At 35.9% G+C, this 24,835-nt stretch overlaps 1 protein-coding gene across 1 annotated transcript; it reads right to left on the bottom strand.

Annotated features, from left to right (window-relative positions):
• Positions 1-1,586: 1,586 nt before the first annotated feature.
• LOC132559211 (atrial natriuretic peptide receptor 1-like) lies at positions 1,587-22,936 on the bottom strand. The gene is made up of 22 exons (XM_060223831.1): positions 22,489-22,936; positions 14,698-14,910; positions 13,468-13,614; positions 12,407-12,558; positions 11,738-11,873; positions 11,205-11,299; positions 10,540-10,669; positions 10,238-10,319; positions 9,873-10,008; positions 8,979-9,107; positions 8,561-8,665; positions 8,336-8,407; positions 7,618-7,786; positions 7,078-7,236; positions 6,247-6,421; positions 5,886-6,032; positions 4,452-4,575; positions 3,922-3,990; positions 3,509-3,683; positions 3,163-3,261; positions 2,880-2,971; positions 1,587-1,646 (listed from the first exon to the last, which is right to left on the bottom strand). The coding sequence occupies exons 1-22, from the start codon at positions 22,934-22,936 to the stop codon at positions 1,587-1,589; spliced, it is 3,114 nt and encodes a 1,037-aa protein (XP_060079814.1).
• Between the last annotated feature and the right edge of the window lie 1,899 nt (positions 22,937-24,835).

Below are 24,835 nucleotides of genomic sequence, written 5' to 3'. Positions count from 1 at the left end.
CCAAAAATCAAAATGTTGGCTAAGCGAGAAGACACCGTAACTGTGGTGAATTCTTGTCCACAATACACCGATCGGCTGTAGACATCTCAGTCCCTCGATCGGTTCAGCGTAAGACTAGTAAGCATTTTAATCAAAACACTCTTCGGTCAATAATCGTCAAAATCATACAGATTGATTTTCAATCTAATGACTATGTGTTACACATTTTAACACGAGAGTAAATAAAGAAATTTTGTGTCTGATGGAAGGAATATATGTTTATCAGAAAATAAAGACTTACATTTGATGGAAGCAGGGGACACGTCTAGATACCTAAATACTTGTCATGTTGGTCTTTATTATTATTTATCTGATTACAGAGGTGTAACTTTAAAGGAGAGGACGAAAATATTGCTATGCCGTGTATATATAAAAAATACATTTCATCCTTTTCATTCTATAATAAATTTTCCAGGAAATATAATTACATACATCTGTACAGTATAAAATACAACATACTTAATTACAACTCATTATGTGTATCTCATGAAAAAAGAAATTCACCAATATTTAGTTCGATATAATATCAAACACAACAATAGAATAACAATTCCATGAGTGAAAGAATATATCACATCTATAGCACATGTATCGAGAATGGGATTCATATGCTTTAAATGAGTTTTTAAATAAAAGAAGCAATTTCATGGAACAATGTTTTGTCAACTGTTTTTATCATTGGGTGTGAACAATTAACAGGTACAAAGCTATGAACCATTAGATATGAGGATTTTCTATAACAAAATTAAAAAATCAATCACTGTTAATATTTAAGGCACAGTTGTATATAATGAAATTACACTTTTTCTAAAATATGTTTCCTTATAAGGTTTTACTAATGTTACGATAATTTGGAGTTCAGAAATACAGTATAGGAAATCTTTGTACAATAATACATTATTTTAGACCTTTTGAGAAATCACTTTAAGTTTTAAATCTATATTGAAATAATGAATCCTTTAAACGAGTATGTTTTGTCAATTAATCAATGGAAAACTTGTTGAAAGGCTATATATTTGGTACACTCTACGGAAATGCTTACTGGGATCGTTACTGTTAGGTAATGTCCGGGGCTTGAATTCTCAATGATACAGGTACATCTAACCTTTCCTTTGGTTATATATACGATTGTCTTCTATACCAAATGTCCCTGTGTCATCATCAGCTTTTGACTTGTTATAAATGACACTACGAGACTTGTTTCTGACATTCTTGGATTAAGACATCAGATTGTGGAGCTCTAAGCTTTGTTTTGGTAGTATTATAGCAGGAAATGTATGAGACATATAGAAGTGAGATAAAGATCCCCCATATCTTATCATTACGTTATGTATAATGACAATGTACTATTGTACATATAAATAACTTGATCACTAATTGAAGGCGTAACTAATCTGAAAACACCCTTCCGTGTGAATGAAGGAGACTGCAAAGCAATTACATAACAATATGTTTTCTTTATCACCATAAGAATAAGCTATGTTTTCGGCAGGACCAATTATTGTGAGAGGAAAAAGTATTAAGAAAATAACTGGATTTCTTCCTCTCTAATCCAGTAAAGTTTCCAGCGGTTCGTTCAGCCAATAAGTGTTCATCATCCCCTTTCCCTATAAGTATAAAACAGCAATTGATAGCATAGTGATGATATTTCACTGTTTGTGCTCTTTACGGATAGTTATACACTACACAAATTGAATCAGTTTTCAGGCAAGTACATTGTAGTTTATAAAGGTATACACTGTACAAAAACTTAAGTCATATATCTACAATCACCACTAAACGTGTATAGCTCTATACCTTTCTATTGAGGATATAACGATTCACTCTTCAACCTCGATTTTGAGTTTTAGAATTATTTTTTAGCCTATATTATCTTTAATTCCATGCCGTATTGGTATCACTTCCTACCTGTAACTTGCCTCCCCAACTATGATATAGACGACACAACGTCATTATGATAAGACGTTACAGAAAACCCTACAATATACTGTAGAACAGGTGGGATTCTCGATGGCACAAAGCGACCAAACGTCAAGTCATTATTGTACGTCAGAAAAAAACGCAATAATGCCATGTGTTTTTTAAAATGCAGAAACAACTTTACACTATTCCTATCTTTTTGTCGATGTCAATGTACATTTTATCCTGAGGGGTGCAGAATACTAGTCCATGTCTTCATTTTGGTAATGTTGATTTGCTGTTTATCATCAATGGAGTGTGAACTATGACATATACATAATAGTTTATATACTTATATAGATTCATACATGTGTAGCAATTTCTTTCCCGCGTCTAGTCTTTTTTCTGATTATTTACTGTGTAGACTATATAACCGATAAGTAAGATATTACATATGTTTTGTTCTGTTTTGATAAGTGTTTTTGTTCTTTATTACAAATGATAAAAAAAATTAGTACCTGACATCTCTCTGTCTGCAAAGGATAACCACGCAATCAACGTTCATAAAACACGAAAAAGAAATCCGACTGGTTATCTAGTAATACGTCTCAGAATTAAACAAGCTCTTTAGCACTTTATTGACTGAATATCCGATATAATTATTACTCCAATCTTCTAAACAACTGTGATATAAGGCAGCCTTTGTGGGGAAGACATTTTGTCATTTCTTTGTGGCGGTTTTTTGTTAACCCCACATTGGCTTTTTATCATAACTACTGCAAAAATAATCTGTTCATTTTATGGATTATGTAACTGTAAGATATGTTTTTAATTTCATAAATAAATACAAAGTCACCCTGTCTGTAAGGGTGGCCTTTTTCATTCATATTCATTGTTGTGTCGTTTCTTGTCGTAGTGTACAGATACATAAAATACATTACCTTGACGTTGATTTCTCCCCGGTCTTCGATCCAGAACTTGTTGAATTTATCGAGGATCACCTTGGTGGGATTAGAGATATGGATCCGCAATGCTAGAAAAATATCAGAATATTAGAAAAAAGGAAAAAATACGATAATTAATGGAGGAGGACCGTAAGATCTCAGAAAACATTTATATTTAGCTGTATCTGTAACAGTTTGTTCGTACATTACATATATGTTTTGTCTGAATCTGAGCGAGATAGAGGTTGAACATTGAGGTGTTGGACGACTCCTCGCCTACCTTCTGACGTGGATTCCATCCGTGACGCTGTGTTCACCGTATCTCCAAATAAGCAGTATCGAGGCATGGTCAGGCCAACTACTCCGGCCACCACTGTACCTGGAGTGCCCAATACATAACACAAATCATTATCATTGTCCTAGATCATTTCTCAATTGATAGTTTTATGTTATTTCATAATTTTTTAAAGAGTTACATTTCAGCTCTGCAATGAGTATATTTTGAAATTTAATGTACAACTTGATACCCAAATCCATTCAATATGTTTGAATCAAATTTTCCTAACGAAAGAGTATGTCGAAAGCGCATTACTTCATTTCTTTTAAACCTCTAATCATCTTCATACCTGAATGTAATCCAATCCGAATTTTTAAGGTTTCTTCAGGGAGATGTCTAATTTTGAACCCAAGAACAGCTTGGCGGATCTCGCACGCCATACTGGCGATCTGTTCCGCGTGCTTGTCTCCGTTTCTTCTAGGCAGACCTGAAACTACCATGTATGCATCTCCAATCGTCTCTACCTGAAAGTCATGATAATTATTTCATTTAATTCATTCAATGTTGATTTAGATATATAGGGTATTTATTGATGCTTTACGTGGCTTCTTATAAAATGCTTTTGTACGAATTTTTAAAGTAAATATTCTTGAAAATTTTGGTAGTTGAAAACCGACAAATCAGAACACCGATTTCATTCCGACAGGGTTAGCTCACCCCAGTAAACATACTGTGAATGTTCGGCTATTAACATAGTCTTACCTTGTAGACGTCGAACTTGTCGATTATGGTATCGAATGCTGTGTACAGCTCATTAAGTAACGCTATAACCTACAACAATGAAAATCATTACTCTTAGTTATACACTGAACACGTAACCTGTCAGATCTCACAAAACATCAAGGATAGTTTTCTCCCTTATATGGCTGACGTAGGCTTTTTTCCGGGGCTTTTTAATGACTATATCTGATATTTTTGCCATCATTTGATAGAAGATGAACTTTGTAAATATTTTACAGTAACGTAATGTGATGTAATTTTCCGATGAATACAGACAAATTCTGAAAAATCTGCAAATTGATAAGTAGTTACTCGTCAACATCAAAGTGATTTTTTAACATCTAGAATCGGTGAATAATTTAATATCAATACTTACATTTTGTTAATCTTTGCCAGAAATACAGACCATGGAATTTATCAACTTTGGTACATATCTCGCGAAAAGGATCGTGATATATTTCATTCCATATCACATCGACACCCACGTCAGAAAGATCACCTGTTTGTCTTACCTCCAGTGGAGTGCTCATGGCAGAGATGGTTGTAAACCCTACAATATCGCTGAAGTATATCGTCACACACTTGTAGGTCTCTGGTAGTACTTGATTGCCAGCTTCCAATTGGTCAGCCACCGATCTGTCAATACAAAAAGGACAAATAGCACAAAAGTTCTTCCTTCGTGTCTTTAGATCTGGGAATTCGTTGTACAACAGAAATGGGAGGCCGTTTGAAACACGGATAGCTCCACGATTTCTTTCAGCTTTATAGTTGTGAGTACCAACAAATCATCTGAAACAGACTATTAAGTTTGAAAATAATAATATCACGAGTGCTACTGGTATCACAAAGGTGTATAACCAAATATTGATATACGTAATGTGTCATAGTTTTATAAGCCCACCCTCTTGTGACATCAAATATACTTATACCAACATGTACGTCACATCGGTACAACGTCACTATGTCATACAACGTCAATATGCCATACAACGTCTCTTTATCATACAACGTCACTATGTCATACAACGTCACGTCACATCGGTACAATGTCACTATGTCATACAACGTCACATCACATCGGTACAATGTCAATTCATCATACAACGTCACGTCACATCGGTACAATGTCACTTTATCATACAACGTCACGTCACATCGGTACAACGTCACTATGTCATACAACGTCACGTCACATCGGTACAACGTCACTTTATCATACAACGTCACGTCACATCGGTACAACGTCACTTTATCATACAACGTCACGTCACATCGGTACAACGTCACTATGTCATACAACGTCACGTCACATCGGTACAATGTCACTATGTCATACAACGTCACGTCACATCGGTACAACGTCACTATGTCATACAACGTCACGTCACATCGGTACAACGTCACTATGTCATACAACGTCACGTCACATCGGTACAACGTCACTATGTCATACAACGTCACTGTGTCATACAACGTCACGTCACATCGGTACAATGTCACTATGTCATACAACGTCACGTCACATCGGTACAATGTCACTTTATCATACAACGTCACGTCACATCGGTACAACGTCACTATGTCATACAACGTCACGTCACATCGGTACAATGTCACTATGTCATACAACGTCACGTCACATCGGTACAACGTCACTATGTCACACAACGTCACGTCACATCGGTACAATGTCACTTTATCATACATCGTCACGTCACATCGGTACAACGTCACTATGTCACACAACGTCACGTCACATCGGTACAATGTCACTTTATCATACAACGTCACGTCACATCGGTGCAATGTCACTATGTCATACAACGTCACGTCACATCGGTACAATGTGACTTTATCATACAACGTCACGTCACATCGGTACAATGTCACTTTATCATACAACGTCACGTCACATCGGTACAATGTCACTTTATCATACAACGTACGGTGGTAATAGCCTATGAAGAAGTTCCACTGCCTTTTTCTTCTCCTCTAGGTAGGCATTGGTCCGTTCCTGTACCAGACTCTCCAGGTTATTGGCGTACTGTTCCATTCTCTTCATCAAATTATCCATAATGTTGCCTTTTGTTCCCCTGAAATAGTTTTGAAGATTTAAAAAAAAGATTTGAATAGCGTTTGCTTTATTCGTCCACGATAAAACTTAACTTTAAATGCGTTCGATAGGTAAATATGAAATAAGTATCATGTACATATGTTATAAGTTAATATACGGAAGTCAATCAATAAGATCCGTTTAAACAATCTAACACACATTTTAGGGTAATCATTTCTGTTTGTTGTACGTACGAATTAATTTTCTTGAAGGAGGATGCAACAGTATCAAAGTTAGGTCTGTCTTCCGATTCCTCCGACCAACATGTCTGCATGAGGAAATGGAGCTCTTTGCTGCATGACGTCACAGGGACGATCGGACGGAAAGGAACGTTTTTGTCAGGATGTGATTGCACCTTTTTAATTATTTCTGCAGAATAAATGTCAATAACTATTAAAGAGACGTATTACCTAACAAAGGAAAATATTTAACGTTTTGATGGTAGATTCTGATCAATTGATGGAAATGATTATTCCAAACAAATATCGTTCAATGATGTTGTGATTTATGAAAGGTAACAGTGAACACAAACCCCAGTAGCTATGATTCCACAATACTGACGATACATAAATAACACAAAATAGCTCGGAGATCTATGTATCTATATCATCACAAGTCTTTTGATTTATTGATTGCACGTACCAATGAATGCTTATTTCTATAGGTGTAGTTAGTATCAGTCCCCACTTCGCACGTATATTGATGTTACGTACGTATGAAAGTTATGTTCTATGATATATGTAAGTGTCAGTCTCCACTTTGCACGCATACTGATGTTACGTACAATATGAATGCTTATTTTTGTATATTTTCAATTACCGGTTTCTATATCACACCTATATTGATGAAACGTACATATAATACAAAAAAAAAATCTCAAAAGCAATATTTAAAGAATGGTACTTTCTTCAGGAAAATTCGCCACATTCAGGCTTGTTTGTTATATAAACTGTCTTCATAGTTAGTGTCGACTGATATTGTGTAAACATCAGATAAAAAAAATATAATAAAAGATAAAAATGTACCATCTGTTGAATAGTCCATCTCATCAAATGGGCAGCCCCGTATTACTATTTCCTGTAGAATGATTCCGAAACTGTAGGTGTCACCTTTCTGATAGATTAATGGACTCTGTAGAATCCGATCGTGTGATCGGAGTATCTCGGGGGCTGTCCATAGCAACTCTGCAAGTGAAAATTTCATACAAATATCTTGCATGATCGTACCGAGGATTAAGTGTAGGAGACAGATTTTTTTCTATACGAAAACCAATCTCTTTTGATTTCCAATAAATGAGATAATGCATTTCTAATTTGTTATAATGTCTGCCTATGTCTGCCTAATTTGTTATAATGTCTGCCTAATTTGTTATAATGTCTGCCTATGTCTGCCTAATTTGTTATAATGTCTGCCTAATTTGTTATTGTTATCATAAACAAATAGAATATATCTAAACAGTTTAACAGTATCCAGTTAATCCGTATCCCTCTCCACAATGGACGTACTTTTCTATCTGTGCCATTATAGCTGATTAAATATGAATAATGTAGAAATTCTCTACTTACTATTTTGATTCGTCTCATTTGCTTTAATAGCTGCCAATCGTTCTATGTGGAAAACTGTCGGTATACCGAAGTCAGTCAGTTTTAGCATGAATCGACTATCTATCACACAGTTTGTACTGCTTAATCGTCCGTGGTACTTCAGAGCGCTGTTCTGAATATACTGCATACCCTGAAATGTGTTAAATAATTGATTAAGGAATGGTCATATGATTGAAGCAGATTGTGTAGAAAATGCATTGTCTTACCCCGCAGCAGATGTGTTTAAACTTTTCAAAGCTGTACCTGTACGTGATACCGGACACGGAAAACATCATCAGATATAATAAGGTCAACATTACCCTCGAGATGAAACTTCATACTTTATTCAGGTATCTAATGTTTCACTTTTACTCGCCTTTTAAGAATCATGCACCGATTCAAGTTTTTCGCTTTCTGCACCACTGGAACATGTCATGATAAAATTGAAGGTTCCATGTGCAACCAATTGTGGACAAGAAGAAAAGATAAGTTTGGTCCTCTGATGTACATCAAATCTCGATGTCGCGTTATTGCATATTGTAATGGTTTGAAGTTGGGTGTCGCTCCTGTGATTGGTCAGTTTTTCTCTTGGAACCAATCAAATTACTTCGCTTGTGCCTTTCATTTTTTCCATGACATTTTCCAGCGTTGCAAATAGCGAAAGTGATCTTAACCCTTGGTGTATCGATAATGAACTTACCCTAATGATGTCCCATATCAGGGAATATCGGAACGTCCAGTCAAGGTTGATGTCATCGTTCTCAATAATGTCCTGAAAACAAAAATTTTGATACATTCTTGTTTTATGAAAAGATTAATAACATGATTGCACAAGGATTTTTATTAATAAAAAATGTTATATGCAGAATTAGCAAAGCGTATTAACAACAATCTAATGTTTATTGTAAACGTGATATTTTTATACCTGTAGACTACCTCGTGGACAGTACTCCATTAAAATTGCACACTTTCTTGGCTCTATACACGCTCCGGTGAATCTAGCTAAGTTCTGATGATGCAGACTTTGAAGCTGAAGTACAGATCATGGCATTATGAGTTCGAATTTCAGCATATATCTCTACATACATTTACAATTGCAATCATAGTTCTAACGATACGTCATATAACAATTACCTCTATTGAAACCTAGGATGTTCACCACAACATATAAATTATCCCTAGTAGTTTTGTACAGTAGGGATACAATTACTTCACCTGTAAATGAGGTTTTCCTATTAATGAAATTGGTTTTGCTTTATTGGTGTTATTTTACATTTATCATACATTTACATTATTAAATACAATAACACAATGACATGTATTTAACAATAAGGACCACTTACCTGATGAAACTCCATTAGAACGCTACGAGTAAGGTCAATGCTGTAACATTTAAGGTTTCTAATGGCCACGATATTTCCCTTACAGTGCCCCACTGCAGTAAAGAGTTGTTGTTGGGCAATATCGTCGATCTGTTTGAAAACATTTCTGTCAATTAATGATGTAATGATACATTTAAACTTTGTCATGTTGAATTTATTAAAGAGCAACGATGCAGAACAGATATCAAAACGTCATTTAATTGCTTATTAAAAAGCCGATTAGAATGGCTGTAAGTAGACCTACACACATTATATAATTCCACAATTACTTCGTATGTACATATATTAGTTGGGATAACATGTTGAATCTTCAACTCTAAAACAATATCATCGTCTAAACATTTGATATTGTTCTGTATCGAAAAAACCGGAAAAATAATGAAACTTGATACTATAGTCCTAAACCTCCTTTCCAGCTACTCACAACATCAGTTATATAATCTGTTACATATTTATCAATACATAACGGATTTCAATAAAACAAACACAATTGATTAATAAAACAACTTCCGAAATCAATAGCGATATTTTACAAACTTTCATTTAAAAATTATTTTTTTTTTCGAAATGCTTTTGTTTAAATAATGTTTTTTAATTCGAGAGGTATTGGGCTATGAGAATCATATCCAAAAATTCTATGTTAACATGTTTATACCCCGAAATTAAACGATGACTTGTTAATTCCAATTTAAATAAATAGATATTCTCTTGTATCCTGGTATGATGTCATGAATATTTGTAAACGAGATTGTTTATCATAAAAAATAACAAAACCTTTGCACTTTCTTGTATTTTTTCTCTGTATTACTGTATAAAGTGCGTGAAAGACAAGCCGGTTCTTGGTTCAATTCTTACTTTTCCATCGGCTGCCAACATGGATATCCTAGACTTTGACAGGACTGAACCCCCTTGGTCATTTTTCGATATCTTTACATCATCCCATGGTATGAGCCACGTCTTTTTACCTATCTCAGAGTCAAACTTTAGTTTTCTGTAACACAGATATTCAAACGAAAAATTAATAAAACCAGTTTAATCAAGTATAAATATCTCAAACAGTAAAACTCATCGTGAATGTTGACTTTGTTACATAGTGTCATTTTTTTCAAAGTTGAAAAGGAATCAAACCTAGCAAATAGGAGACGACAAACAAGATATTTGTATGGTACAGTTAACATTTGATTGAGAATAAATGCATTTTTTTCATTAGTCTCAGTTACCTGTAGACGAAAAAAGTAATGACCGCCGCAACGAGGATGATGCATATAAAAGAGACAGCGAGGATAAGCGTTGAGTTGTTGTCTAAAAAAATAATACCAATAAACTTATCAAAATACCTCACATACAATGTTCTTCATAAGAAGGTGACAACATTTTAAGTCATTCCTTTCCCTTCTCAGAATATTTCAAGACAAAGAAACATTTTTTTCATATAAGAAACAGAGATGCTTTAAACGTGTAAATTCAAACATATGATAGATGCACATTTGTCTTGTACCATTTACAGATTGTGTCGCCATACCTTTAGGAATACACTTCTCCCCTACATAGCCACAGGCAGGTTCATCAAGAGGCAGTCCATTAGGCCAGTGGATATTCACCCCAGGTACTGGGACATACAGCAGACTCGATCCTATGAAAGTTCCCACAGACTACAACATAAACGTTGTAATCAACCTATCGCGCTAGGGTATTACTGCGAATGGTATCGGGTAATATATATATTGTGTAATAAATATCATATATACTTCCGCGACATGTTATTGTAGTACAAGATAAAAAAATCATAACCAACTTCTTGTATGAACATGATGTTCAATATTTTCATTTCAAATAGAAATTATTTGGCTGTTCGAAGAACCAATTTCGCATTGTGCATTTTTCTTGATGTTAAAATATGTACAAAAGACACATCAGTAAACATTGAATTTTAAAATTTAAATACGGCTGAGCTAAATAATGAATGAAACTGCATCACACAGATGTTTGTACTTCTGGGACTCCTCAAGAATGCTAAGAGCCTAAGTTCTGATAATGGAGACAAAGGAAGAAATAAAAAAAAAAATGATCGAAAGAAATGTCAAACTCAATAAATGTAGAGAAATGTATCCGGGAATAGCAGGCATTACTGTGTTCAGGTGGAACTCTGCCGGTCCGTAGCCTACCAGCATAACAAGCTCAACGTACCCGAAATGTCCTTGTGCTTGGATTTGTCATATCGAGAAAATCAAAGTCCGCTCTTCTATCACCGACCTCATCAATAGCCACCGTACCGGATATACCTGTTATATGAATCATGCGACACTTTTTAACACATGGAAAACTATAAGATGGATAAATGGAAATGTCTTGAAACGTTTCATAATTTGACGGTCTCGTAGTACATACATATATACTATTAGAAGTATACTACTGAATAGTCGTCAAGATTACACTGACCGATAGCTTCAGGGACACGTATTATTGATATCTTGTATTTTGGAAAGAGTCCGTGTAAATCTAAGTACATATTTTGCCTTGGTATACAACAACCTGTCAACATAATCATAATCCAAGCTCAAATTCAATAAATCTAGGGGGAAATATGTACAAAAGAAAGGTCTACATGGAGACTCCTGAAAAAGCACCAGGACAATAAGACCAGGTGCTCCGGAAGAGTATGCTTTATCAATCGACTTTGAATTTGAGATATAATTAGTTTAGTATATTTTTACACTTACCTGGATACGTGTTATTCCAGAGTTTTTGAGCAACTGCTAAACCGTCAGTTATATTCTGTCCATCAGCCAAGGTCCTGTTAAAGGCTTCGGATAAATACAGCACACCTTCATAGAAGGCTGTTACAAAATAATTCACCTGTTTAAAGAGAGGCAATGTGTAAGGTACAGGTATTTCTGGATGCAGCATAACAATACATATTTTCAGATATATAACATTTGGTACACTAAGATAATTTGTACTCTATATGGGTTATCCATATACAATAATGTAGTGGCTTATTTTACATTAGAATTCCCTGCTGTTTATAGAAGATGCAACGACGTGTAATACTTTTAAGAAGAGAAAATCAAATTTTTCAATTGTATTTTGATTCAAGCAATACTCAAAAATCAACGCACAATTTTGTTTTGAAGAGGATATCTAAGGACAGCGAATTATGTTCCTGGTGCTATAAAATCGAATATATATCTATCATGTTACATATATATTTATAGTAAACTTAATCGTTATGTTTGGATATTTCGAATTTTTAACTACTAAAACTTTGTACATGATGTTTATTGGTAATAATGAACAAATTGTAGTGACGTTATTTTGTAAAAGCCTGATATCAAACAAGATGTTTTATTATGAAATGCTAAAACTATTAATTAAAGTTAATTTCTTACTGTTTGTTCTCCGAAATCATAGTTATAATCGCGCAGTGCCCTCATTTTGACTTCGTCCGCAAAGGCGTTGTATTCAGTAGTGTTAGGCTGACTAAGTGTCAATATCAGAACAGATTCGTAAGCCTTGGTCACTCCTTCGTCCATGTAGTCACCTGGATATTGTAGCATAGGGTTGATGAGGAAAACACTATGTGATGAATGTAATTGTCCATCCGAGCAATGGGTATTGACCATCAGAAGTTATAGGAGATTGAATTTTATTTGAAGAAGGAAACGTTTATATTTAAACTTTTAAAAGAAGCTTGTAAACGTGATTATGATTGAGAAGAAACATAATTATCTAATTATGCGACAACTCTACATAATCAGGCAATTTTCTCGTGACTGGTAATGTACGGTTTACTTAACAGTAAATAGTATATACATGTAATTCAGAATTCTATGACATTTATCATAACTGTTATAACGATATATGTCAGATAGTCCACTATTTATCTCGTGAGGTCGCCTATGTGATATTATTACATATGTCAATAGTATAATATGTTTTGAAACATTGCTCATTAGCCAGTCAATTTTGGTGTCATATTATGGAAATTTTAGTACTATCAGGAGTTGAAAATATCAATAAAAACGACTTATAATTTAAATGTATTTTCATTTCATATAAGATAAAAACCTCATTTAAATTCCTATATAACATACGTATATATATGTATTTAAATGAGTTTTTATCTTATAGTAATCTCAATACTTTTTAATCTCATATGAAATGAAAATACATTTAAATTATGATATATATATAAGTCCTTATCATAGCGATACACAAAGTTAAATCGACAACTAATATTATACAATGTAACTTGAACCAATATTTCATTTCTCAGTCTATCACCATTTGGGATTACCCGAATAATCTATTCTGCTTTTCATTCCATAATTGAAAACCTATTAAAATTATGTGATTAAAGCAGGTTTTTAATATAGTCATAGAGCATGACAATAAGTAAGTATATTATCAGGAAGCTTTTAAATTAACAAAAATAAAATCCAAGACTTACCGCGTATGAATTCAGTGTAGTACCCAAGCCAGTCGCTAGGAAATAGTTCCATGGTAAGAAACACGTATCCTCCACTGGCCATCCCTAACTGGAAGGCACGGTACATGAATGTTCTCAGAAGTTCTGCGTCACAGAAAATCACCAAGACTGCAAAAGCATGTATCGTGCGTTTCTTAAATTGTATTGCATTTGTGAATTATGAAAAGTGGGGAGACTCGCGGTCCTTATCAAACTCATTTTTTCTGATATATATGTGTTTTGAAGATTTTCAGCGAAAGGTTGGTGTATTCTTTCGATTCTTGATTATATACTCTAAACCCAAATATTTCCCTGGGACTCGATTCTCATGATTTGTTTTCATTTACCTTACGGTTTTGTTCAAGTTCAAGTTACCTTACGGTTTTGTGGACACATTACTTCGTGGATAGATTGGCTCATTAAATTAAGAAATTAACGATTTTTCAAATTCAAACTCAAATTCTTCGACGGCGCCCGTCATGTAAATCTTGGTCAATCCTAGTATGTAATGTCATCTTCTCAAATAAGATCTATAACAACGAAATTAACAGGCAAACTAACGAGCATCAAACACGTCCAACTTCATGTCGCACAAAGAAGCAGAATATTTCTCAATGATATCTATGGCGAAGGTACTTCCCCATAATTTTCATCAACCGGCATCGTTTGAAACCCTGTATTACGAATTTGTATGTCAGCTAACGACTTCTTGCACGAAAATGGTGATAATGGGAACATATCCTGATTATCGAATCAAGCAAGCATTTCATATTATAGATTGGGGATGCAGGGATGTCGATATCCAGAAATGTAAATTTCACAATAGGGAAATAGAAATTATTGCATTCATCATAAAACTTGATGGAAAGCTGTAGATGTTAGTTTACGAAAACACCGAGATAAGTGGTTGATGTAGAAGAGGCTGTCATGTCCTTGATTCAATCTACTTATATTTATTTCAGCAGTTTATGGATATATAATCGGTGCTTACAATTTCCCACGGAAGCAATGGAATTACATACTCCAAGAGAAATAATGATTTTACAACAGATGCAGCAATATGCAAACCTCGCTATGTACTTAAATACGTGACAGTGTCAGTTTTTCATAAACATCAATACAAACTATTTACTATACAGGGCATGTCTATTCAAACCTTTATATTTTATTGGATAATTCCAAAGTACAGATTTATTACAAAATTGAACTTACACCTTGCTTCCTTGCTGGCTTCGATCAAAAGTGAACCTGGGTCAGCAAGCTTTGAGGCCTGAAACTGAAGGTCAAGTGGACGTGGGAAGGAAGCATCATTATGGAAATCTCGAACCAGGTTGCCGCCTGCAAGCTCGAAGAAGATGTAATCGACGTCGTATATGACGGCAATGTGTTGCCAACTGTACTCCCGCATCAAACCCATAATGGAAGCTGAAAAACAGAAACGGACAGTCTGATTTTTTTACTAATTATCTGGATATTCATTGAATAAGAGCACTTGCCGTGATGTATGTATTTAAAAAGGATTTCAGGGCGCTAAGATCACTATCTAGACAAAATATATTAGATTAGATAAGACTGTTTGTGTTTTTGGACGGTATGTGATAATGAATGTGAGCTTGTGTGTGTATGTGCCGTAGTGATGCCTGGAGTATGTAGGAGTGTGAGAGTGTGGGTGTGGTGAAGGAGATGTAGGACAGAGTCGGATTTCGAGAGTGTGGGGTGGTGAAGGAGCTGTAGGACAGAGTCGGATTTCGAGAGTGTGGGTGTGGTGAAGTAGATGTAGGACAGAGTCGGATTTCGAGAGTGTGGGTGTGGTGAAGTAGATGTAGGACAGAGTCAGATTTCGAGAGTGTGGGTGTGGTGAAGGAGATGTAGGACAGAGTCGGATTTCAAGAGTGTGGGTGTGGTGAAGGAGATGTAGGACAGAGTCGGATTTCGAGAGTGTGGGTGTGGTGAAGGAGATGTAGGACAGAGTCGGATTTCGAGAGTGTGGGTGTGGTGAAGGAGATGTAGGACAGAGTCGGATTTCGAGAGTGTGGGTGTGGTAAAGGAGATGTAGGACAGAGTCGGATTTCGAGAGTGTGGGTGTGGTGAAGTAGATGTAGGACAGAGTCGGATTTCGAGAGTGTGGGTGTGGTGAAGGAGATGTAGGACAGAGTCGGATTTCGAGAGTGTGGGTGTGGTGAAGGAGATGTAGGACAGAGTCGGATTTCGAGAGTGTGGGTGTGGTGAAGGAGCTGTAGGACAGAGTCGGATTTCGAGAGTGTGGGTGTGGTGAAGGAGATGTAGGACAGAGTCGGATTTCGAGAGTGTGGGTGTGGTGAAGGAGATGTAGGACAGAGTCGGGTTTCTGTAGATCGATATTATCCTTTACCTGCATAAATTATGATAATTTCTCTTCGCTGATTTGTGACTTTTCAAAGTCAGAAGAACCAGACATCATTAAGAATTTATCAAATATTAAGTTTCCCGTTTGATAGTCGACAGTAATGATGATGTGTGATTTCATGTGTGCGTGAAAATGAATTTTCTGTCGTCAGACAACAGTGAATAAAACGGTCATTAGAGAGATCAATAGAGAGATCAGAGGCTTAACTCTGATATACATCACAAATTGTAGTTAGTGTCTTTTGATAAACTCAAGTGATCTTAAAGTACTACACCACTTCGTCCAGATTTTGACTTTGGATTTTCCTCAGTCAACTCTTAGGTTTCAACTCTTAGGCCCTTAGCATCACTGACGAGTCCTAGTAGGACGAAATAGTTGTACAATGTAGCATCACTGACGAGTCCTAGAAGGACGAAACAGCTGTATGATATAGCATCACTGACGAGTCCTAGAAGGACGAAACAGCTGTATGATATAGCATCCCTGACGAGTCCTAGTAGGACGAAAGAGCTATAGGGTGCAGTTTAACTTATTGTTTGACTCTATTTTATCTCACTCTAAATTTGTATTAAAAGTTGCTATTAACTTACGTGTCTTTTGTACAATCTTATGACACAAACGAAGAAAAAACCCGGACGTTATTCAATGGCAATTGTATAACCCTGTCTTCACGGTACGGTTAGAACAATGTAATTATATATAATTAGTCTGTACCTGATGGATGTGTCTCAACTATACATATCTGGCTTAATTAGGACATTTATTTAGCTGTGCTTATATACATACTGAAAGGATAAAGAAACGCAGGGTAATATTTATTCCGATATTTCTCCAAATAAAGTGAAACTTTGTGGATTGAGTAATTAGGTCATATTACACCTTGTCATGTATCGAAAATTTAGTCACGGTACAGTGCGCAGCTCTGGTAAATGGAGGAAGGAAAAAACAAGAATCTCGTGCACCGTGTTGTTCTGGTCTCATGCAGCGTTGGTCAAGTCACTCTTCGTTAGTCTTTAAACAGACCAACTGCTTCCCTAAAATTAATTGAGAATTTGATTCGTTTTAAGAATGGCACGACTCACAGAAGTTCAGAGGGGTCAGGCCATTCAGATGCTGATGCAAGGACAGCTGCAAAATCAGGTTGCTAGGCACTTTGGTTTCCACCATAGAACATCTTGTAAGTCGTCTTCGGGAAACTGGGCGATTGGCCGATCGACCTAGGTCAGGACGTCCGCGCGTAATGTCACGATGTCAGGATCGCTATATCGTTGTCTCTCATGTGCGTAATCGGCGCCTTACTGCCGTTGAGAGTGCACTTAATGTTCGTGGAAATCATGGGCGTCCTATAAGTTACGAGAAGTTGGTGTAAGAGCACGTCGCCCCTACGCAGGTCCACACCTTACCCCTGCTCGACGTCAGCGTCGTATGGCCTGGTCGCTGCACATGCTCCACGACGGTTTCCACTGAGGCAGTGGAGACAAGTTTTCTTCACGGACGAATCTCGATTCTGTCTTTATCGATCTGACGGCCGTCAACGTGTCTGCCGACGTCGTGGCGAACGTTTTATGGACGCTTGCGTTGTAGAGAGGGATAGGATTGGGGCGGTTCAGTAATGGTGTGGGGAGGAATCTCACACGGGTTAAAATCACAATTGGTTGTTATTGATGGCAATTTAACAGCAGCTAAGTATAGAGATGAGATCATCCGACCCCATGTTATCCCTTTCTTACAGCAGCATAATCTAACCCTCCAACAGGATAATGCTAGGCCCCACGTAGCAAGGATTTGCCAAGTCTTTCTGGCCAATAACAACATTCAACCACTAGATTGGCCGCCATATAGCCCTGATTTGTCCCCGATCGAGCATCTTTGGGACCAGTTGGATAGACAGGTGCGAAAGCGCCAGCCACCCCCTGCTACTCGAGAGCAGTTGACCAGAGTTCTGAATGAAGAGTGGGACAACATCCCCATAAGACGGATTAACGCTCTCATGAACTCTATGACCAGAAGAATAAGGGCCGTGACCACAGCAAACGGCGGACACACAAGATACTGATGACTCAGTTCGATTTCAATTTCAAAATCCTATGGGTCCATTCAACTTAATCGTTAGTACCTCTAAACCAATTGTCAGATGCAAAATACAGACTTCGGAAATTTTTAAGCTTTAATTTATCTGTAAGTATACAAAATTTCGTTTTAAATGAAGCCCGATATCATACTTAATTTCTGGTTTAAAGTTCACCCAGCGTTTCTTTATCCTTTTAGTATATTTAGAAAAGTGAATTATAGAATCGCACTGCTGTTCAATAGAACATCACGTCGTGTGCACAGATGTGCGATGGCAATTTCTCCTGGATTTCTAATGTACGTACATCGTGTATAAATTGTGCGTATTGTACACCGTATAATTATGTACAATCTAACCGCTATATTAACGATTGTCATGCGAAAATTCGTTATTTACAGGTGATGATCTGTTGACATTTCGTGGCGGGTCATAACTCCTCCAATAAATCACAGTATCAAATAACTCCTAGTAAAGGGACCAGTGAATAATACCTCAATAAGCGATCATTGACACCCCACAATTAATATCTACAGGAGCTGTTACAAATAATAATCAATTCCGTAGATAAGTCGTGAAGAGACTCATAATTCACGTATAAACATAATAACTGTTTTGTGTACGTTTCCCTATACCGTAGGGGGTAATCTGGGTGAAACTAATCCATTTCTTCCGTAATGTGACGCAACATTCACAGATTTACGGTATTAGTCTTGGGATTTCATTTCCAATAAGCCCACAGTTAATTTGATGACACATTTCGCACATTTGATTTGTCGCAATATTTCCACACGTGCAAATGAAATCCATTTAATACTCTATTCTGGAGACGAAATCAAAGATAAATATCACAAAGTTATGTACGAACTTTCTGATTACAGATCAGCTCCATCATTAATTGTGCCCATTAAAGTATGTATAAGTAAGGTCTGTTGTAAGAGCTTGGACATCTGTAATAATATAGAGTTAATTGTTTTCTACAGAATGAAATATCATAACAAGTGATGCTATTATGGTAAAGTACAAGAGCACCAACGCATTCCCTAACCTGAACTGTGAGTGATAAAATCAGTATTGTTGTTCTGCATTCAATCCAACATATCCTTTTCCAGTTACAAGTATGTCCTGTGATAACAGTTGGTCTAACTGGTATTAAAGTTCGACTGGGTATAACAGTTATAATATAACTATCAGTGTTCTTCCTAGATTTACATGGTTTCCGACGCTCAGAGAATACATCTCATACATCTACAATCGTATATCCTTACATGTCCAATATATAAATACATTTATACAACATTTCAGTATATCTTTTCTTATTAATAGAGGTTGATAGCAGACAGCAGTGACATGCACGAGCCGTATGCAGCCTTACCCTGACAAATATCAAGGAGAGAGGGAACACAAGCCTGATCACTCGGAATGTTTGTTGCTCTGAAAATTATAACCGGGTGATTAAACATACAGCCCAATCCAGGTCCGGTTACAATTGGATGTATTATGTAAGATATTTCAGCCCCCTTTCAACATTTTTACTGACATTTGTACTGACACATGCTCATCAGAATCTTTGATTAGTACTGTTTTACTCTCTCGTACTGAAAGAACATGTTAAAAATTGTCATATAGTGGTACGTCATTTAAGAGATCATTCCCATCAAATAATTCCGCTGATGAGGTATATGCCTTAAATTAAGACAAAAAGAAAACAATTGTCCTTTTTAAGGACTGTTTGACTGATATATGAGATTTTGAAATGTTTGGTATCATAATTCATAACAGAATGTTACGAATTACTCTTCCAATCCATATTATGGTATAAATCGCTGTTTTCTTTATAATAGACGAGAAAGATTTACTTACGAAATACAAATCTGCATCTCAGAAATTAATTTTGAACTCTGAATTTTTAATTTTTGATTCTGGAGCAAAATCACAGAAAGCATTCAAATTGATTAAAATTGATAAGGGCAAATAGAAGTACTGTCCCACCAGTGGTGGTACTTCTGCTGCAGGCCTTGTGTTATAGTGAGAACTGGGACATATCCGCGGTAGACTAATAACCTGAGGAAATGATTACATTACCACGTGAAGGAAATCAATGGCTGTCCTCTCTAATCGGGACCAATAAATCAGTTGTTACAGGAATTTAATGACGACCATTATCTATCTTTAAATCTGAGGACACGTGTACCAGAGAATACATTAGTGATGTGTTACAATCCTTAAGAAAAAAACATGATTTATAGAAATACCGCACTGTCCAAGACCCAGATTTCTTTACATATTTTCCATTAATCATAATTGCTGATAACGGGCAGATCAGGTATCAAAGTGTCAAATGATCAAAAACAATGAAAACCGAACAGAGAGTTCAACTGCTTGATGGAGACAATATATATATATTTATAGTGAAAGGTGCTATTTACTTGTTTGCCTTTTGTATAATCGTCGAAATTGTTGGTGATGTATTTAATCTTCAGATATACGAAAACAATCAAATTTAAGGAATATTTCGGCTGGTACATCACCCGAGCTATCTGTTTCGACACAAACTATATTCATCGGTTGTCTTCACGGTGTCAAAATCTAAGCCTTATCATCACTGCCGAGTCTACGAAGGACGAAATAACTATATTCCGCACTTTATATCATCGTTTTGCTCTTCTTTGTCTAACGAGAGATTTGTATTGAAAGGTGTTATTCACTTGCTGGTCTTTTGTACAGTCTTTGATATCACAAGTAGTAGACTCCGCTAGTGGACTTCTAATGGATTGTAGTAACCTACATTACAAGATTAAATTCATTCGAATAGTGGAACAGTTCAGCCTATACACATGTACTTAACATTCTTCGGAAATTGTTAGATGTGAAATATTGAGAGATATTGACATTTCTTCCGATCAATTTTGATTATCCTCCGTCACTGCATAGGTTTAAGCATTTAATCCCCTAGCATCACAGTCGGGTCCTCGAATGTACTATCTATAGATCTGTATTAAAAGGCATTATTCACAAAACAGTTTTCAATATAAATTCAAAATTAGATACGGTATGAATGATTTAAACTGCATCATGCAGCTGTTTAATCCTTCTTTGACTAGTCTGTCATGGTAAATCCTACAAGTTTGAAACCCTGGGGTGACAGAAATATAAAATGAAAATGGTCGACATATATGTTTAAATTACGATGGTGAGTTCTACTAGCCAAATAAATCAAGTATGTCTTCAACCTGATTATTGAGTGGTTATGAAGACAGCAAGGTTATATCTGTATTTCCTAAATATTGTCACTATTCTAATGAACTAAAACGTGGGATACAGGTAAGAAGAAAAAAAAAGAAAAAAAAAAAAGAGTTTTGACAAAGTTCTTTTGACGCATTTGTATTGATAAATACGCTATTTGCACTACATATTATTGGAAAAAAAAACAGTATCGAAATCTCAACAGAAGTCCAATTCAAATTCACACCCAATCAACTAGGACAAAATATGAGCAAAAGACTGTTAACACGCGTTAGCACGCAGTCCCCAGGACGACATGCAAGGGAAATAAGGAGAAGGAGGGGTAAGGTATGTAAAAGTACGTTATGTCACTTTACCAGATGGAAATAAGGAAAACAATTACGGAACCATCAGGCATACTTAGGACTATGAAACATGTCCATCATCATATTGCACCAAGAAACACAATAAATAGAGTGAGATTGTTTCGACGACTGTAAATATTTGCCTTTCATCTTCACTAACCTGCATCTCTCGAAACCCTGTGTTGTGGGTTTGTCCGTCAGTTATCAACATCTTGCACGAAAATCATGACATTGATAACACTTCCTTGAAAACATATTCTGTATACCGACGTCAACACAAATTGCCTGAACTAGATTTTTTATCTTATTTTAAACGTAATGTATTAACAAAGGTATTAACACCGATATTGTACGACTCATGGAATTTTTAATGTGCATATATTTTGCTATAACATCAGAATTTTAACATTTATACGGAGACTGGAAAACGTACAAGGAGAATAAGATCAGGTGTTTCGGAAGGGTAAGTGTTTTCCGCTTCATCGAATACATCCGTCATGTTAACCTTGGTGAAACCAATTTAAGCAGCAATGGAACCACCGGGTAGTTAAACAAATTAAAAAATGTATCAAATTTCAGTGCCGCCAAAACCGTTTAAAACACTGGTATTTTTGTTTTGTTTAAGGCAATGCCATCCGGTAATGTCAAACAGTAATTTCGTGCAGATTTGATATTTTGCCACCATAATCACAATTCACTACAAAAATGTACGATGAACTAAAATTGTTTCTACATAATAGGTTATCAAATAGAGCATGATAATTCTCTGTATTTTTTCACGAGGCAATTCCAACAGATTACCCATAATGCAAATCATTTCAAACATATCATACACTATGTGTTTTTAAGATAGTGCATGTAGCAAGATGTATCAAATAAAAAGGTTAGATGCACTTAACAAAATTATTATTTTTAAATTGGTCCTTTTTAGTGTTAGTATTGATGTTTGGTAAACTTACTTGAAAATTTTCCAAGGTTATAGCATGTTCTAGTCAGCGTGGTATACATTTCAGGTCCGGTGCGGATTATCAGATCTCCAACTCCGCTTATGATTGGCATCTTTAGGTACTGGGCTAGTCTTCCGACAGCGTCCAAGGACTGGGAACATGCTGGTCCTATGACCGCCTGTATATTTTGTTGATAGGCCAGTTCTGCGTAGTGTCCGATGGTTGTCTGGCGTGGACAGGTCCCCTCTGTGTAGTTGTGTACAAAAACATTATACTTTATACCATAGCGAGCCTCTGATTGCTCAAATGCTATATCAAGTGCCGGCCCAATGCGTCTCAAATCGAAAGGTTCCGGAGCACTTGTCATCAAAAGAACTCCAACTTTGACTTCAGTGACTGAGGAATATGAAACAGATATTTGTAAATATATATTCAGTAGAATATAAAAAGTCGATCCCATCGTTGTAAATGTAATTCAAATCAGAAGTCTGTGTGAACAGTTTTCATGTCTTTCAAATGCAGCATACTGACGGATTCGGACCTCGTGGTCTACATTTAATGATGAAGGTGGTTCAGCCCGAAATTTGATTTGGTAAACGTAATTCTATGAATTAAATGAGCGTTTAGTATAGCACAATGAGATATTGTCTCCAATACGGCAATACAATCTACCATTATGTAATCAATATGTGACAGATTCAGAAGTAACACTTTCTTGTATGACAAAGAGGTCATCATTGCATGACGTATCAGTATCACAGTATTGTCACACTTATCTTCCTTTCGTGCTCAATGTATCAGGCTGGATAACGTAACTACATCTAATGAAACATTCACAAGCTGTTGATTTCATAAAGGAAATAGACAACTATTATAGATTATCGCCATCAGCGGATTAGCCGGTTATCGATTTCATGATATTAACATCGAAATGAACACGTGTATGTATATATGCATTTAGCGCGCGATTTTCTGATGGAACAGCAAAGAATGGAAACAATTAGTGATGGGATATTGGTTCAATTAATACAATAGACATTCGGTAACAATCTCCTCCAGTCGATAATGTCCCGAACAATCGACAACTAATTGACAGGTGATTTATTTGCGTGGAAGTATCTTCATTCCTCTTTTGACCTCCCGTTTATTGCCTACGCCATATTTCGGTCTATTGTCTAGCATGGTGTCCTCGTATACTTCGGTTATTAACTTTTCTCTGTTGTAGTACATGTATAAGGTATAGCACGTATTCATGTTCCGTTACCATTACCGGAAGTGGGTCCGTATACCGGAAGAAGAAATGTATAACAATGATTAAAATGTTAGATAACATGGCGTGCTGAAGGAAACAATGGCTGATGTTCCCACACAAATTAAATCGTGTCAATTATTAGTTATCAAATTGGAGAAACCGTAATGGGTATTCAGACCCCTTAGTTCGGGTTGGCATGACAACGTCATGTTTACAATATTGTCTGTCACATTTGATTCCAAGAATACAAACTTTTTTCATTTATCATCTTCAAAATTCTTGTTGTATTTTAGTTGTAAGACGAGGATGGAAAATAATGACGTACACAAGTCAAAGAGGTGATTTAAGGGATAAATGATAATTTGTCTTATCTCTGTTTTAAATTCTGTTGTTTCTACAAGTTACACAACAACTGATCTACATATCGATTCAAAAACAGAATCAATTTTATCTACACGTGCATTCATTAAACAGGCGTCACACTGAAATTCATTTCGAAGTGATATAGAATTCTTAAATTGGAAGCGCGATACCTTTATGTTATGTGGAGTTACGTGGTTTGGAAATGCTTTGCCGTTTGATCACTGAGTATTAGTTTGGTTAAAACAACAGTTATGATTAGTGTAGCTGTTCCTTGATTTTTACAATAGTCAGCTTATAAGATGTTGATTGATACTTCTAGGAATGGCGATAACTAAAATGTTTTAGAGAGTGTAGAACTTGTCGACTTCCTTTAATGATTTAAATGAGTATTATCTCATCGTGTCGACAATCCTCTCACACTGGCATATTTTAAACAGATAGCTGTACAGTCTCTTACTTCGAATCTATTTTAATTGTATTGTCGTTCATGATAAAGTTGTTAATATCATTTGTTATGACTTAGAGACCTTTTTATTTCGACATTGAGGACAACAATGTTGGACCTGCTCTTGGCCATATCTTTCCTCAAGATTTCCACCATAGTTGTTACAATAATAATAATAATAACACAATCCAAACAAACAAAAACCTGTGTCGTCATAATATGATTGTAGAATGGGACAAAAGTAGACAAGATTTGTCGCATTGTAATCTCGATGTAAGGGTTATTTATCATGTGTTGCT

The sequence above is a fragment of the Ylistrum balloti genome, unplaced genomic scaffold (genome assembly GCF_031769215.1).
Source record: "Ylistrum balloti isolate Yb309-2 unplaced genomic scaffold, AGI_CSIRO_Ybal_v1 Utg370876, whole genome shotgun sequence".
Lineage (NCBI taxonomy): Eukaryota > Metazoa > Mollusca > Bivalvia > Pectinida > Pectinidae > Ylistrum > Ylistrum balloti.
Note: the sequence above shows the minus strand (reverse complement) of the source record. Positions and strands in the feature narration are given on the sequence as shown.